Source organism: Arvicola amphibius, chromosome 17 (assembly GCF_903992535.2).
Source record: "Arvicola amphibius chromosome 17, mArvAmp1.2, whole genome shotgun sequence".
In the NCBI taxonomy this organism is placed as follows: domain Eukaryota; kingdom Metazoa; phylum Chordata; class Mammalia; order Rodentia; family Cricetidae; genus Arvicola; species Arvicola amphibius.
Window position 1 is genome coordinate 19,570,569 of NC_052063.2, and position 17,407 is coordinate 19,587,975.

At 37.7% G+C, this 17,407-nt stretch overlaps 1 protein-coding gene across 8 annotated transcripts in view; it reads right to left on the reverse strand.

Moving 5' to 3' along the window:
- The window catches only part of Mettl25 (methyltransferase like 25), a 72,268-nt gene that overhangs the window by 40,084 nt on the left and 14,777 nt on the right, over positions 1-17,407 (reverse strand). For all 8 annotated transcript variants that reach the window (XR_005283620.1, XM_038314470.2, XM_038314476.1 and 5 more), the window contains 2 exons: positions 14,008-14,598; positions 10,830-10,977 (listed from right to left, as the gene is read on the reverse strand). Coding sequence is in view for 7 of the 8 variants with exons in the window: in XM_038314470.2 (XP_038170398.1) it covers positions 10,830-10,977; positions 14,008-14,598 (739 nt within the window). In the remaining variant the exon portion in view is untranslated. The remainder of the gene's footprint in view (positions 1-10,829; positions 10,978-14,007; positions 14,599-17,407) is intronic.

Below are 17,407 nucleotides of genomic sequence, written 5' to 3' on the forward strand. Positions count from 1 at the left end.
CTATTCAACCTAAGAATGATGTTTAAGAGTAAAGGGAATCTTCTATGTAGGTTGTGTGAAGATATCATACTACTTTGTATGAAGAACTAGGACACCTGCAGCTTTCGGTAGCACTGGGTGAGTCTGTTACCAACCTGCTATTGAGGGACAACAGTATCAGGGACAATTCCATGGGAAAAAAAAACACAAATAAACAAAACACCCCTATGTTTCCTAAAAGATATTTTCCCCAAACAGTTGAATACCATCTTAACAAGTCAAAAAATCATAACTGGATAGGCATTTCCCGATCTCTTGAATATCCCAACCAAATGCCTATAAGCAAACAAGCTTGCCCCATTGAAAAACAGAATAAAAGTGAAATTATTTACTCAAGAACATAACATAAATTCCAGTTATGTGAAACAACAGAAGCACCCAAAACAAACAAGCAACAATCCCCCAGGGAAGCAGGTAGGCTAACTGCAGATCGTCACCCCTCCCCTTTCTCCTCCGAATCCATGCCCCAGTATCATCCCCAGCTCTGTAGCAGACCACCTGTTGCAGCCCCCATCTCTGGGGGTCTCACCTCCACTTCCCTCCCCTCCAAACTCCCTTCCCTTCACTCATGACTTTATTCCAGCTTCCGGCTTCAGCAGGCCTTCCCTGGTAAACTGCCAGCCAAGGCTGCCAATGAAAGCGGTAGGCGAGCTTCATTCTCCATCTTCTCCACATACAATCCCCCAGCCTCATCCCTAGCACTCCAGCAGACTACCTGTTGTGGCCTCTCCTCACTCTCTGCCCCCATTCCCAGGGGAAGCCACTCTGCATGCTACCAAAGGAGAAATATAAACTCAACCTAGTCACAATCCCTTTGATCTACAATGATACCCTGCCTACAAAATACGCTAGTGCAGTGGTGGCACAAGGCCTGTGGGAGTAACTAAGCAGTATCTGATTTGTCTTAAGGCCCACTACATGAGATGGAACCCATACCTGACACTGCTTAGGTTACCAAGAATGGGAGACTCCCTATACATATAAAGTCCTTTGTGGATATACTATGGCTTATAATTTAGTGTTTTTATGGGATTCCTGAGGATGTGAACAAGTGAATCTCTGCATCTGTATCTGTTGTGCCTTTTCTTGAACTCTTTCCTTCTGTTTGTTTTGTCCTATTCCTATGTGTTAGTTTGTGTTTAATCTTATTAAATTTTATTATTTTCCCTCAGAAGCCTGTTTATTTTCTAATGGGAGACAGAAAGGACCTGGATGGAAGGGGAGGAGGTAGGAACTGGGAGTCAAAGTGGGAGGAGAACTGTAATCAGGATATATTACGTGCAAAGGTATTTTCAATAAAATGAAAAAATAAGCACATATTAAAAAACATACTCCAACCTCCAAGCAATGGACTTATAAAGAAAGGCATAATTCATTGCAATCTATCTCACACTTTAAGAAAAAAAATCTGTTTACCTTTCTGGAAATAGTTAAATAGACTTTCCTATATTGAAAAAGAAAATTTAGACAGAAAAAAAAGAAAGAAAAACATTACTTAACACTAGATTGAAAGGAACACAGAAGTTCTGGAAAAATAAATTATTATATTGGCAGGGTCTATCATTACCAGGAAAAAAATAATCGTAAGAAACTCATGGCCACGTTATTCCTTAATCTCTGAACTACAGGAACCGTGAGAAATGACAAATTATTGTTTCTAAAAACATGAAGTCTCAGGGTTGAGTTTTACACAGCTTGAGGGCACAAATATAACCTTGGAATTATCAATGAATTGGAAGGAGGTGATTATCCCATTCAAGGAATTCGAGATAGAGAAACTCACTGCTAGAGGAAGTGTGTTTTTTTATGGAAAAGGACAGATTTTCATTATATAAAAAAATAAAAGACCATTAGAGCAGATGTAACATATACTAACAATTCTGGTACTGTAGGGAATTGAGAGAATGTAAGACTGTAGTAGTAAGACTTTGCAATTGGGGAGAAGTAGAACACATGGTTAAAATAAAGTACATATATTTATTCAGTAGAGTTTTGAAAATAAACCGTGAATTGGTGATCGTGTGTGTGTGTGTGTGTGTGTGTGTGTGTGTGTGTGTTTGATACAGTGTCTCACTATGTGGCTCTTGCTGTTCTAAAATTCACTATATAGTCCAGGCTGCATCTGGCATAGAACTCACAGAGGTTCACCTGCCTCAGCCTCCTAAATGCTGGGATTAAAGGTTCTCAACTACCTCTCAACTCTATTCTCTTATAAAGTCCAAGACCATAAACCAGAGAACAGTACCACCCACAATGGGTGGTATTGATAATCAAGCCAACCTCTTCCCCTAATACATGCCTACAGGTCGATGTGATATAGTCAATCCCCAAACTAATACATCCTTCTCATATAAATGTGTGAACAATTAAAAACCAACACAGACACACACACAGACACACAGACACAGACACACACACACACCCTAAACCATAGCGTGAAGGAGGGAAGTGCAGTCTTAATGTATGGCCTGGTTCCCTTAACCCCACCTAAAGCACCTACAAACTTTTAAGTTTGTAAGGCAACTTACAGGACTGTCACTACTGACTGGGGCTCTATGAATCCATCCGTATCCCTCTAATAGACAGGGAATCATTGTGTGCTGTCGGAAGCTGCCTCAGTTGCCTTTGTAGTTGCTCACAGCTCAGTTCTTTGAACACAGGACACTGAAATAATTGAAAATCTCAGACAAGGTCTTTCATGTAAAAGTTAAATTACTTTGGAAAACATTTATCAGATTCACTCTAATTCGTGCTAAGAATGAGGCTTCATATCTTGAATGAAAGTCAGAGTTCACTGTTTCTGTGAACCATGTTCTTGCATGTCATTCTACTCTAGACCAGACGCGCACGCCATCCTTGTCAGGGACCCATGTTGTCTACGTCACTTCCATGCTATCTTTAATAATTCTGAGCAAAGTCCTTCCTTTAGTACACTATTACTAGTTCTTATAATTATTTCAAGGCTTTTGTTATTTAGGGATCTTTCCAGGGCTTCGACTAGTCTTTTTCCCCTGCCCGCGTAATTAAACAAACTTGAAATTTAGAAGCATTTTCTAGTATTTCCCTCTTTAATCTCCAAATACAAATACATAGATTTTTACTAACCCATCTGCATTAGCTCTTGAATGACTCACATAACACTTACTTACTAATACCAGAGTTTTTTTTTTTCTTCTAGTATTGCTTATTCTTTATCTTAGGGGTAATATTATCTCAAGGGAACACACACCCAGTTAGGCTACTTCAATACATTTTGTTTTTCTCAACTCTTATAGAAATTGAGGCTTTCTTTCCCAAGAATTGTTTTAATTTTTATTTATGTGTGTGTGCTCACCCATGTGCATGAGAAATACATACAGACACCTGTAGGTGCCCAAGGAAGTCAGAAGAGGAGCTGGAGTCCTGGAGTCCCTGAACCTGGTAGTATAGGCAACTGTAAGTTCCCTGAGATGGTTAATGGAAACCCAACTTGATTCCTTGATAAGAGAAGCAAATGCTCTTAATCACTAAACATTTTCCCAGACCCAAGACTGAGTCTTCACAAATTAGTTAGCTAATAGAAAATTATACTGGGGATGTGCCCTAAATTCGATGACTGATTTCTCATTATAAATTTTTAGGAGTTTTTGATACTCTCTCCTTAAACAAGTCTTGTCTGGTTTCCATGACACCACTGTCTTATTTGCTGGTTTAATTCCCTTCATATCACCTTGCTGGCTTATTGCTGTCTATCTGTGCTAAATGTTCTCATAGCTTAATCCTAATACTTTCTACATCTATTTTATATTTTATTTGAACAAAGACATATGAACTCAAATGCTTGTGGTTTTATGCAAACGTGAAGTATGTAGGCAGTGTGTAATTGGTAGTAAACCTTTTGTTGGGTAACTGAGTACCTTATTTGCACACATTCCTTCACAAGCATAACGTCAGGCAAATAATCCAAACTTACTCTGTAAGTACTCTGTATGAAGTGGGCATGAAGCACACAATCTGTTTATGATCTTTCCTAAGGTCTTACATGTACTTCAGTCTGCGATAACATTACCCCCATTAGTCTGCTGGCATCAGTGGTTCTCACAAGCCACACAGTGCAAAGCATTGTCTTTAGTTAGTCAAGTTTCTTCTGACTGCTGGAAATCGTTGCCATTCCTTAGTTTGTGGCTGCAACATTCTGGCTTCAGCTTGTGAACAGGCTTTGTCCTGTGTATTTTTCCACGGTGTGGATACTGCCTCAGGGACCTTAGTCATTAGATCTGGGGCACTCTGCGGACATTTACAAAGACCCAATTTCTGACAGGTTTACACTCTATGATTTTGAATGAATGTAACTTTGGCGCTATTACTAAATATACAATTCCTAAATAATGTATGTAAACTTATTCTTTTCTATAACCATATACACACAAACATAAAATAATGGATTCAACAAGTTCTATTTTCATATATTTATGCATATATAAACATCTATGTGTAACAAATATAATCAAAGAAATTTATTTACTACTGTTCTCTACATACCCAAACCTGAACTAGCGAATGAATATTTTTTCATTTTCCTGAATTTTATCTGATATGTATTTTTACAATACATTTTTTCTTTATAATATTTTACTGAGGCATGCATGCATATAAAATTGGTATATATTTAATGTATACTATTTGGCACATGGCTATTAGTACACATACTCAAGAGACCACCAAACCACTACTGTTAGCAATGCCATAAGCCTACTCTAAAATTCTTCTACTCAGAGTTTGGAGGTTTGTCTATTTAATCATTCTTAAGTAAATTTATTTTTTGTTTTTTAATTTTTTAAAAATATTTTTATTTGTTGTTTGTCAATTTCATAGATGTAAACAATACATTTGATCATGAATCGCACATGGACTAACACGTAAAGAGGGCATCTCTGAACTGCTCATTTACAAATCTACCTTGGGATTTTCAGTTTTTAAATTAGCATCAGCATCCATATAAGTATATGGTAAGTTTTTTTAAGGTTCTTTAATTTTTTCCACCTGCATTAAATCATTTTAGCTTAAGGCTGTTTCAAATGGCACTGGAAACAGTACCTAAAAATAAATTTAATGAGATTGCTAAGATTTCTAAAATAATAATAAGTTACTGCTTTCTCAAATAGATTAAAGCTAAAAGGAAAGTCGTAATTAAACCAGACTATATCATACCTACACTCTATAGCATAATAAAGAATATAATAAAGTATAACAATACATAACTTATAGTGAGATGAAAAATACATAATTAAAAAGTAAGTTTTAAAAAAGTCCTTCTAGTTCGTGAAAATGAGTGTAAAAAGGTGGTATCTTTAAAAGATACTTTACATGAAAATGCTAACAATGATTCACATTGTAAAGGGTTTACTAGACAATGGTCCTAGAACTCAACGCGATGGGCACATGCTCAACATTATGGGCTCATTCTGTAAATATGAATTAGGCACCTTTTGTACTTCCTGACTTTGATTCCCTAAGACACAGATTTCAAAAATATGCTTTTGCTTCAAAGAATATTTTAAAGGCCATAACTGCAATGGCAAAATGGTCATTTTGATAATGGCAATCAGGATAACAGTAAAAATATCTACTGTTTCTGATTTTTCTCTCTTTAGAAACTGTTGACTGTGCTACAAGATGTGCATATTTTTGGATATGTCTATGGTGGAGCTCTGGTGAGAGACTGAAATTTAAACTGGTAGAAAGAGTGACTCAAACTTCCCACCCTTGTGTGAGGAGGAACCAGGGAAAAAGCACACATACTTAGAGCTCTATCTAGATTAAAATGTCTAGGTGGATTCCAGTCCAGGTACTACTGGTTTATATTTTCAGTCATGACTACTCATTGGCACAACTCAGGCACGAAGGGAGAACAGCATTATTCTAGCTTACACTGTAACAACAGCTCCCTAATGGGGTATATCGCTTTGTATGACAGGAGTTCCCTCTGTTGCGAGAATCTGATTTTGACTAAACAAACAAACAAACAATATTAAGATATAAGTGAAACTTTTTAATAACCTTTATACTAATATTAAAGATTAGGCTATATTTTTAATTTTTGTTGCTTTAGAAAAAAGGATAAAATTTAGACAATTAGTGTATGATTTCCTCAGAAAAAAACAAATGCAAAGTATTTTTAGCAAATATATTTCAAGAGCATTTTCTCTAAGGTAACCAATTCCAGATCTGCGTATAAATGCAATTTACTGTAAACTAGTTTTTGTTAAGGGTTATTTGCCAACTCTATTAACTTTAATATTTGTTTATTTATACAGTTGAAACCATTTCTCTTTACTACTACTTTTGTGTGAGGTGGGTGCCTGTATGTGTACAGGTGCATATGTCTGTCCAGGTACACACATATGAAGGGCAGAGACCAAGTGTGGTATCCCTTGGGAGCCCGTTACTTTGCATTCTTTTTGAGACAGGATCCATCACTGAGACCTAGGGCTCACTGACCAGGCTAGGAGCTGCCCAGGGAGCCAGAGGAATCCTGGTGCCCGGCCTCCTATGTAAGATTACAAGTGCTGCCACCGCCCACCCAAGTGTGCACACACTGGGACCAAACTCACATCCTCAATGCACAGCGCTTTACCAACTAAGCCATCTCCTCAAGCCGTTCTTTACTAATTCGGAGCTGACATTTTTTTTGTTTTATATTTATTCATTTATACTCTTGGTTTCCTTTATTTACCACAAATGAGCATAAGCCAGACATTTTTGTGCTCAATATAGCCAACCTACATAAGCTTCAAAAACATTTTACAGTAATTAGAGAAAATAATGAGGTGCAAGCTAAAGTAAAAAAGGAGGACACTGTATTAAAATCCATTTTTAAAAGATGCCCCAGAGCAAAAAATAAATCTGTGCCAACAATCTAGGAAACACACAGCCGACTGAGATCAGCAGCAGCTGTTGGTGTGAAGGAACTGACCAGAGAACGCCAAACACACCTACAAATATCGGCATGCGCCCATGCCAACTGCCAAAAGGACTTCTGTGACATAGGTCCAGCTTTAAAAAGAAAAGTAATATGCTATGAAAGAAAAGCTATATAATTAAGTGTTGCTCAAGTTGGATACAATTTATCTACCTGCTTTAGCTCTCAAAGAACAATACCAAGATTAATCGGTCTTGATATTTTCTCAACCTAAGACAGGTCCTGACACTTTTGACTTGGTCAGCTAACTATTAAACTTAATATTGATGATTAAGAAGATGATAGCTTAAGTATGTATCTGCTGTGGTCAGAAATCAGACATAAAAACTTTGATGAACAGGAAATTTATGGGCACTATAAAATTGGTATTTTTAAACTTCACAGAATGAACCAATGAAAAGTCCCAGCAGGAAATCAGAATATCTGGTTATGGAAAGCCAGTATAATTAGAAAAAATGAGACAAAACTAAGTCAAAATGTTAGATAAAAATAAGCTAAGTTTAAATAACAAAGTTGCTTTGGAAAGCTGTATTCAATCAAATACCAATATCATTTCAGCCACAAGAGCTCATCCCAGGTAATTTCGTCTTCCTACACTAATTTACAGAAGCACTACAAAGGCAAGCTGATTTATTCAAGGACAGCACAGAAAATGAGAAGTCAACTTGTCTCTCTGGAACAGTGTTTCTGCACTCCTTTGGAAATTGAGAAGCTATCACCTCTATACTTCTAATGCAGATTGTCTCCTAGCTCTAAGAGCACACTGTGTGGAGGGTGGGATGGGTAATGGTCCATGAAGGCTCACCCCTCTGAACACCTGCTCCCCAGCTAGTAGCATTGTCTCAGAACACTGGAGCCTTCTGGAAGGAGAGCACTGATGGAAGAAGTGGGCCACTTGAATGGAACTTGAGGCTTTAAAACTTGGCCTCACCTGCTGTTCACTCCCTACTTTGCAAACGTGAGTGCAATGGGACCAGCCAGTCAGCTTCCTGTTCTTGCTGACAAGCCTCCGCTGCCTGCTGTATGATGGAATCAGACTAAATTCTAGTTTTGATTAACCTTTGGTGATTTTTTTGTTTGAAATGAAATGTATCAGTGTGAAAGATGCTCTCAAAAGGTGTCTGCCACACTCCCCAGCCTAATCAATGAACAATCAAATAACCAGACAGATTAACAAAGTGAAGACTGTGATAGTGAGGAACCATGTAACACATAAAGACCAAGGGCAAGTACCCACATCAGGCTGTCTGACTGAGGATGACTGCAGCAGACTTCAAGTGGCAGGCCGGCTGGAGTAGATGGGAAGGACTGGACCATGCAGAGATCAGTTCTGTCATCTATGGCCAGGGCTACTCCTAGGAAAGTCAGGGAAGGGCTCTGAAACTATCTGACTCTCCAGCATACCAGCCCTTTCTCTACTCCTACAGTACTCCAGTATACTGCCCTTCCCCTACTCCTACAGTACTCTCTAATTACTGAAATCGCCACATAAACTTAGAGTAAGGAACTCACCGTCCATCTCTCCCTCAGCCTGATTGCAATGCTCATTCAGAGCACTGAAAATGTCTAGTGAGTCATTTTAATGCGACAGCAGGCAGATGCAGGTCATTCTGTTGGGCTGAGCAAACACACATACAAGACAAAAGCCAAGCATGGCAGATGTCCTGTGCTTTGGAGCAAAAGGAGGGCCAGTGAGATGGCTTAGCAGGTAAACGTGAATGCGGCTGAACCTGACAGCTGGAGCTCATGCGAGAACCCATGGGAGGTGGAAAACCAGAATGGAATCCACAAGGTCATTTTGACATCTGCACACAAGCTACGCTATCCTCTCGCTGCCCCCTACACTAATAATAAGTTTAAAAACATTAGGCGCAACAAAAACACACTCAAAAAAAAAAAAGAGCCAGAAACTCTCCCTTGGAGCTGTGTTCTTATGCTTAGACACAATCAATTATGTCATATGTCTACTCCCAACTCAACTGAATCAGCATAACTTAGAATAAATGAGATTTACTTAGTTCTAATGTTATTTTATCTCCCTGATCAACGATACCTGGACAAGATTAAGGTTCCCTTATCAGGAAGAGTTACATGGATCTGGGTCAGTTCAGGTCTCTTTCATTGCATTCTATTTCCACTTATACAGGAAAAAAAACAGGCTGTATTGAAATGTTCAAAAAAAGAAAACAAAAGTAAAACAACTCACTCCTTTTAGGAGAAGAAATAATATGACTGCTTCAATTAATTATGGTAATAATCTATATCAAGACAAAATATTAAAACATTAGTTAACAGTTAAGCTTTGGAAAAAAATATTCCATAATGCACTGCAATAAAACTGTTTCTGGTACTTAGCATTCACTTGGGGGCTACTGGCTCATAACGTAAAATATCTAAAAGCACTTTTAAAAACATATGGTATAAATTTAGTATTATAATGATTTACAGAACATTGGTTTCTTTTTTTTCCTGAAAACTCATATTCATGACAGACCACCTCTACGGTCTACCACAGTGTTATTGGGTAAATATATTCATGCAAGACACATATTGTTTACATAGTCAATAAAATCTTAAAAAGTTGCAGTGTACATACCAGAATCTTCTACTAAACTGGGTAAGACCATTAACAACTCATATTTCTACCCCAAGTCAACTTAAAAACAGCTGTTCAAATAAAGTGAGGACAAAGGGTCAGATGGCTAAGATATGAGGCAAGGGACACATAACATATTTGTCCATTCTGGGACAGGGATCTATGGAATCTAGAGCTTGACATCAGACAGGAATTATGATAACCATTCCACACAAATCCTTTGCCCTGCAAAGTCAACAGTTTTAATATAATTACTAAACAATATAAGTGATATATTTCTAGTTTTGTAAATAACTCTAGTGCCAGGGCTGGAGAGCTAGCTGAGTTGTTAAGAACTTGTAGCTCTTACAGAGGACCCAGGTTTGATTCACAGCACCCTCATGGTTGTTCAGAATCATCTCTAACTCAAGTCTCAGGGGATCTGATGCCCTCTTCTGACCACTGCAGGCACACATGCAAGGAAGTAAAACACATACATTAAAAACAAAATACTAAAACAATTTAAAAAGAATACCAGGACCATATGGTGTACATTACACACAGACACACAGACACACAGACACACAGACACACACACACACCCATAAGTACCTTGGACACTCTCTTGGTTGCTTGTTTCCTTGTGACAAAGCTGCTTATTTTATCTCCCATTCAATGGTACAGTACATGGGAATCTTGGCAGCAGGGTGTTAAGGCACCCGTCACTTTGTATCCACAGCCAAGAAGCAGAAAGCAACAAATGCTTGTGTTTCTCTTGCTTTCTCCTTTCTATCCAGTCAAGAGTCCCATAGCATGAAATGGTACCATCCACATTTAGGGGGAGTCTTCCCATTTAATTATTCCCATCACCTAATCTAGATAAACTCTTACAGCTGCACCCAGGGATTTGTCCCTAGGGTGAGTCTAGATCTCATGGGACTGACAATAAAACTTAACTGCCACAGATACTCCTTGCTGGTTTCAGGCTTTCCTCCATCAATGTGTCTAGTTTCGAACCTATCACTGCAGATTTACAACCCAATTTCCTGTTCTTGAACGTGTGTCTGCTAGAAGGCTAGAGGCCTGGCCTTTATAAGGAGTTATAGGACATTCAAGACTACACAGTGAAATCTTTTCCCAAAAACAAAACAAGACACGTCAATTAAGACACAATAATGGCCAAAAAAGAAATAAAAAGTAGCTATAATAATAGTTGAAATAAATAAGAATTATGACACAGAGAATATTTACTACCTTTATCCTGGTTTTCAAATTCTTCAGATAAAAGATGGTAGCAACAGCCCACACTGCAAACTCCTTTGACTTCAGACTTGGATGCAAATATCCGCAGAGTGTTTGGTGCAAGGTCACCACAAGTATGCAGACCCACCATTAGACAGTCCTTTAGAGACAAGGCAAAAGGGGGGGGGGGCAACTGATTAAAAGGAGAGTTTGTAACTATACAAGGGAAGGTTTCACAAGTCTTTTCAAATATGAGAACTTTTAAGTGGTCGATTCTACAAATACAAAAGGTATTATGTATCGCTTTGTATGCAAACTAAGCAATTGTTCCTTTTAGCTAAAGTAGCCATATTTTCCTACAGCTTCTGGTTTTTTGTTTTGTTAATTTCTTCATTTGTATTTTTCATCTCTTTTATAACTAATACTTGCTTAACAGCTAGATACTTCAAATTAAAGGCTCAGGTTGGATAAAAAAATGCAGCTACTCAATAAACTTAAGGTTTGAGATGTTTATGAGATACTATGAATATACTAGTCAAATTTCTTTTATTGATTGAACTTATTCAGGCTGCCCATCTTGTAAAACATGGGTATAAGAAACAGAAAAGGTACAAAATTGTCATTTCTAACATAATGCCAATATGTTTAGCTTACTCATTAATCAAACTTAATAAAATAAAAATCAAGGTATGTATTTTTGCTTTCAATTTTTCACCATGAATTTTATGTAAAAATTGTTTTATGAAATGCTTTTGCCAATTACTCAAATCATAATAAATGTACTCACATGAAACTGAGTACAAATGTATACATGCAGAGAATTTTGTCAACTACCAATCATCCACAGCTGAATCTATTATGGCTTTGTTTAACATGAATCATAAAATTGAATTAAGGGGAAACAAATCAGACTTTTCATGCAGACAATTTGTGTCCACATACTTTTGTCATTTGGTATTAGAGAAGCTGCATTATCTATTTAGGTTTTAAGGAGAAACCCTTAAATTCAGACATTCTATGGATCACATTATTATTAGATTTATCATATAAGTAAAGTCATACCAATTTCTCAGGTTCATTTTCACAACAACATAAAAAAGCCATCATATTCCCCAAATGCTATGTAAAGAACTATTCAGCCAACAGCTTAATTTTTTAGCACCAGTTAGAATTAGCTTGAAAGGCACGGTAGTGATGAGACTAAGCACCAGCACTCAGGAGGCTGAGGCAAGAGCATTGTCATGAGCTTGAGGCTAGTCTGGACTACATAATGAGTTATAGGCTTGATGTAGGTGTGTCTTCTATCTATCTGATGATTTCATTGGCTAATTAATAAAGAAACTGCTTGGCCTAATAGGTTGGAACATAGGTGGGTGGAGTAGACAGAACAGAATGTTGGGAAGAGGGAAGTGAGGCAGATGCCTCGGGCAATCGCCATGCCCCTCCTCTCTGAGCTAGACGCGATGGAGCCAGCCGTCAGGTCGGACATGCTGAATCTTTCCCGGTAAGACACCACTCGTGGTGCTACACAGATTATTAGAAATGGGTTAAGCAAGATGTGAGAGCCAGTAAGAGGCTAGAGCTAATGGGCCAGGCAGTGTTTAAAAGAATACAGTTTGTGTGTTGTTATTTCGGGGCATAAGCTAGCCAGGCGGCAGGGAGCAGGGCGGGAACACAGCCGGCCGCTCTCATCACTACCAAAGCAGGCCTGCCCGCAGCTCTCACTACACAGGCTGGCTGGGCTTACATAGCAAGACAAACAAATATTGATGATACTGTTTAAATTAGAGTTATCAAAAAATCTGGGTAATTACCAATAAGTCTAATTATACAAATGAAATATGACTATCACTAAGAGCATAAACTTGAGAAACAGATAGCTGGCTTTAGAGTCTAGTTTGATACAAATGTGACTTTGAAAATTTATTTAACTTTTCAGTTGGTTATAGTCTCCTTATAAGAATGTCTTCTTACATAGTCCAGGCTGTCCCTTAATTCAGAATCCTCCAGCTTCTGTCTTTATGTTATTTATGGTGTATGCCACCAAGCTCAGGTCACACACTTCTAGTAATATAAATCCAAGACTATTTTGAAAACTGAAGTGATAAAATAAACTAAAATTTTAAATTTTCACTGGATAACCTAATTACGCCTATGTTAATGACAACTAATGTTTCCTTTAACTTTACTTAATGTACCAACCTTCTATATCTATGTGGCAGGAGGGAGGCATTGGAGAGATGGCTCATTGGTTAAAGAGCATATACTACTCTTGATGCAGGTTGGGTGCCTGACCCGATTATACCTCTAGATCCATGGCATCTACCCTCTATTCTGGCCTATGTAGCTGCTACACTAAAATGCACAATGCCACACAGAGACACATACATATATTTATATAATTTAGAAATAAAAATAAAATCATAAAAAAATCTCTGGGGGGGGAGCCTCTCTTTGTAAAAGCCATATGAAACAAAGATTTAATGTAAAAAGAATTCTAGTATTTTGTTTAGCCATTTCTTTTAAAAATTAAAAAAGAATACTATTAACTTCAAAAGATACTGTGTTTTATAAAAGAGTTAGGCTAGATAATCTGTAGGAGCTTTGGTAAATACTGATTTAACATATAATAGCATATTTCAGACGTACTGTCTTTCAACTACGTAACTCCACAACTTAGACAACATTAAAGCCTTAAAGAATTCTCATAGGCTATTCTTGCTCTAGGATAGTGCATGCCTGTCAATAAATGTATGCTAATTACCTCTTTATCTGTTTTCACTGCCCGGATTGGATCAAGTGTGGATGCATGAAAACATGCTGCAATCCAGGAACACCTACAATTACTATAAGTGTCAACTCAAAACAATAAAAATTATAGAAACATTTAGACTTTTCTTGGACTAGAATTTTAACAATTTCTGAATTGTGGATAATTTGGCTTACAGACAAGTATTTGTAATAGCTCTTTTATTTCGAAGCAAAATGAGGGAAGGGTTTTGCATTCCATAGTATGCCCTTATTAAATCTGGGGAGTTGTATGTACAAAGAAAGTCAGCTGAGCATTTTACTCTTGATCTTTAGGACTGCTATGGCAGATAATATTACATTAGTAGAATAACAAGCTGTTCACACTGTATTCTATGTTGACAGCATTCTTGCAAACTAGAGGATTCAGAAGTAGACTCACCTCCAGATCTTTAATAATGTCATGTAACTCTGAATCAGCAGTGATAAAAGAGGTCAGTGGTGAATAAATACTTGGGTCGCTTGGTTTAGATGTCGTATTTCTTTGCTGTTTCCTCACTTCAGACATTTCTGCATTGTGCACCTGTGATGAAGTAGGTTCAACGGCGTCAATAGGCAGAAAGTCCATGAGAGAAAAGGCATTTTCAAAACACAAATTCCCTTCTTCAAGTGGCTGCGCATGAAGATTTCCTTGCTGTTTTCTGAGAACTGAAACTGCCGGCTCTGAGCACTCTAGCTCAGCAGCAGCAGACGTGTCTTGATTCCCAAGGCTGTTCTTCAGTGCCCTCTCACAGCTTTCCTTACGCTTTGCTTCCTTTTCCGCTTCCATTCCTTTCTCCGTTTTCAGTGCCAGTCCATTGGCACCCTCTCTCGCCTGACGATGATACAGGCTCCAATGTTTCTTCAACTTCCTGTTTCTCTCCTTAGCGCCGTGAGTATTAGTATTTGAGGAATCAATGCCATAGACATTTAAACCATACTTTAAGGACAAAAAGGAGCTCAGGTAGCCTTTACCAGAGCCCACATCAATTATCTGAGGAAAACAAGAAAGAATGAATTTAGGATTTCAGTCAGTTGGTAGTAGAAACATTCCAGATATTTTATTAAGACGAATAAACAAATGTAATATATCAATTATATAATCTCCTACATTTGTTATTTTAATGTTTGATTTCTATTAAAAAGCATTCACTGATCATTTTTATTAAACATTTTCCAGTTCCAGATAGCACAGTAAACCAACGCAACAAGTAACAAACATAGTATTTGAAAGTGAGGAAGAAAACATGCTTTTATCATATATGACATGACTGTGTGCAAAGTAAATCCTAAAGAATATACTTAAAAGTCACCAAAAATAACAGACGAACTAAGCAATGTAGCAAGACAAAAAGTAAAGAGAAACTAACAGTGATTCATTAGCGCACAGACCACACCGCAGCCATGGACATCCTGAAAGAAAAGTCTTAAAACGAGACTGCAGCTGTACTCATCTCTGTACTGCCCAGTCTGATTCCTCCGCATCAGGCTGGCACCTCTGTCTTTCTCTCCCCACAGTTCTCTCTCTCTGCCAGGAAGTCCTAAGCATATCTCCTACCTAGCTATATTGGCTGTTCAGCTTTTGATTACACCAATCATAGCAATACATCTTCACACAGTGTACAAATATCCCACAACACTTCTCCCTTTTGTCTAAATAAAAAGAAACAGTTTTAACTCTAATACAGAAAAACTATATACAATAAGAAAAAATATCAAATAAGAAGTACATTTATGGTGTCCAGCCCATTTGTATTTGGCAAATTACTTTATTATCTATCCTATGTTAATGAGTCTAAAGTTTTACAGCTAACCCGTTTTATATCATAACTTGAATTATCATCCTAAAAAAATCTTTTTAAACCTAAAACCATTTTCTTAGATAAAAAACATAAGGTTTTCTGTCTCTTAATCTTACATATTTTACATTTCATATCTGAGTTTCTTTTCTGAATTTGGTAATAAGGAAACATTAACTATAACTATCACATCTTCAAATCCATCAGAGATCAGAGAAGAAAATAATATTACCCAAGCAAACAGGAAGTACAGAGCAGACAACTTCCAAAATTAGTAATGACAAACAGTTGGCTGCCTGGACAGTCACCTAAAATTCCTCTGTAACACTGGAGCATCCATCTTTGACTTTGAGGCCTAAAATATCAGACAGACTTTTCTGTGAAGCAGGAAAATTTGAAGGACTGTCCTACTTTGCTTGGAAAGTTCAGCAGCTTCCTTCTTTTCTATTCTGTTTGTCTAATTTGGACAGTATAATATCAGAAGTCCAGGCAAGGGCAGCTTTTGGCCCAGTGGCTAACTTTGCCACAATGAAAGCAAACTTCACATGGAGTTCTTCAATGCTGATCATCCTTTTCTGAAGTAGATTGGTGCTGCCTGGAGCAAATGTGTCTTCATTGTCAAGAAAAGCCTTATGTTATAGGACTGACAGAAGAAGATATGTCTCACTGTCACAAAAACCGTATTCTATTAAAACATTAAAATTCCATTTTTCTGTAAATCTCTGAAGTGTTTGAAGGCCATCTATCTATCTAAAGCATATCACTGCTTGACCTTAAAAACGTGCCTAACATGGCCACAAATTTGATTGTAGATGACTAACTACTAGCCAGTATTTCTTAATAATCCCAAATAGTTTACAATAATAACTTTCAAGAACTAGAAACTTATATTACATTGTTAAATGAGCCGCATAGGTATAATACTATACAGTATAACAAAAAACCCTTAAATTTGGATTACTATACAAAAATACCTTAAAACAAGAGTATAAACACATACAGCACCCTGCAGGAGGTGAGTTTCTGGATTCCCGGTTGGAGGACCCTGCTCTCTAGGTGCTAACTCCCAGAGGCACATCCTGAGCCCCACCCATACCCAACCAAAGCCCCAGGGATCTGGCAGCAGCCTCCTCACATCCCTAAATATCCCTGCCACATGAGCGACTACCAGAGCAATGGCCCTGCCTGCCTGCACCAGGAGGAGCGACCACTGGAGGGCGCTGGAGGCACAGCCCAACCTATTACAGTACAAGTGATCACCACAGCCATGAGCCCCAACTGCACCCGTAGGAAGAGTGACCACATAAGCCACACACCCCACCTGTACCAACTGGAGGAAGAGGGACCCCCTGAAGCACAAGCTCCACCTGTACTGATTGGAGGAAGAGATGGGTAGACTAGAGTGTCCCAATGCAGATGAAGTAGAAGAAAATAACCTTAAATATAACTTTATCAAGATGATAGAGAACCATAAAGAGGAAATGGAAATTCTCCTAAAGAAGTAGAGAAAAAAATGAAGTGGAAAAATCAATAAATCCCTTAAAGAAAGAAAAAGCCAGGAAAAAAAAATAATCAAACAGGTGAAGGAAACAGTTCAAGACCTAAAAAAAAAAGAAAACTAAAATAGCGGCAACAAAGAAAATACAAACCAACAGAATTCTGGAAATGGAAAATCTGAGTAAATTATCAGGAACTACAGATGCAAGCATAACTAACAGAACATATGATAGAATCTCAGGTGTTGAAGATAAAGCAGAGGAAATAGATTCATCAGACAAAGAAAATGTTAAATTCAACAAATTCTCAACACAAAATATACAGGAAATCTGGGACACCATGAAAAGTTCAAACTTATGAATAATAGGTATAGAAAAAGGAGATTCCCAGAACAGACACAGAAGTGGGGCAGGCATGAAAGTCACCAGTAATCAAAGCACAAGGAAGCAGACACCGGCTCCCCCAGTAATTTGACTTGCCAATCTAAATTAACAAACTCTGAGTTCA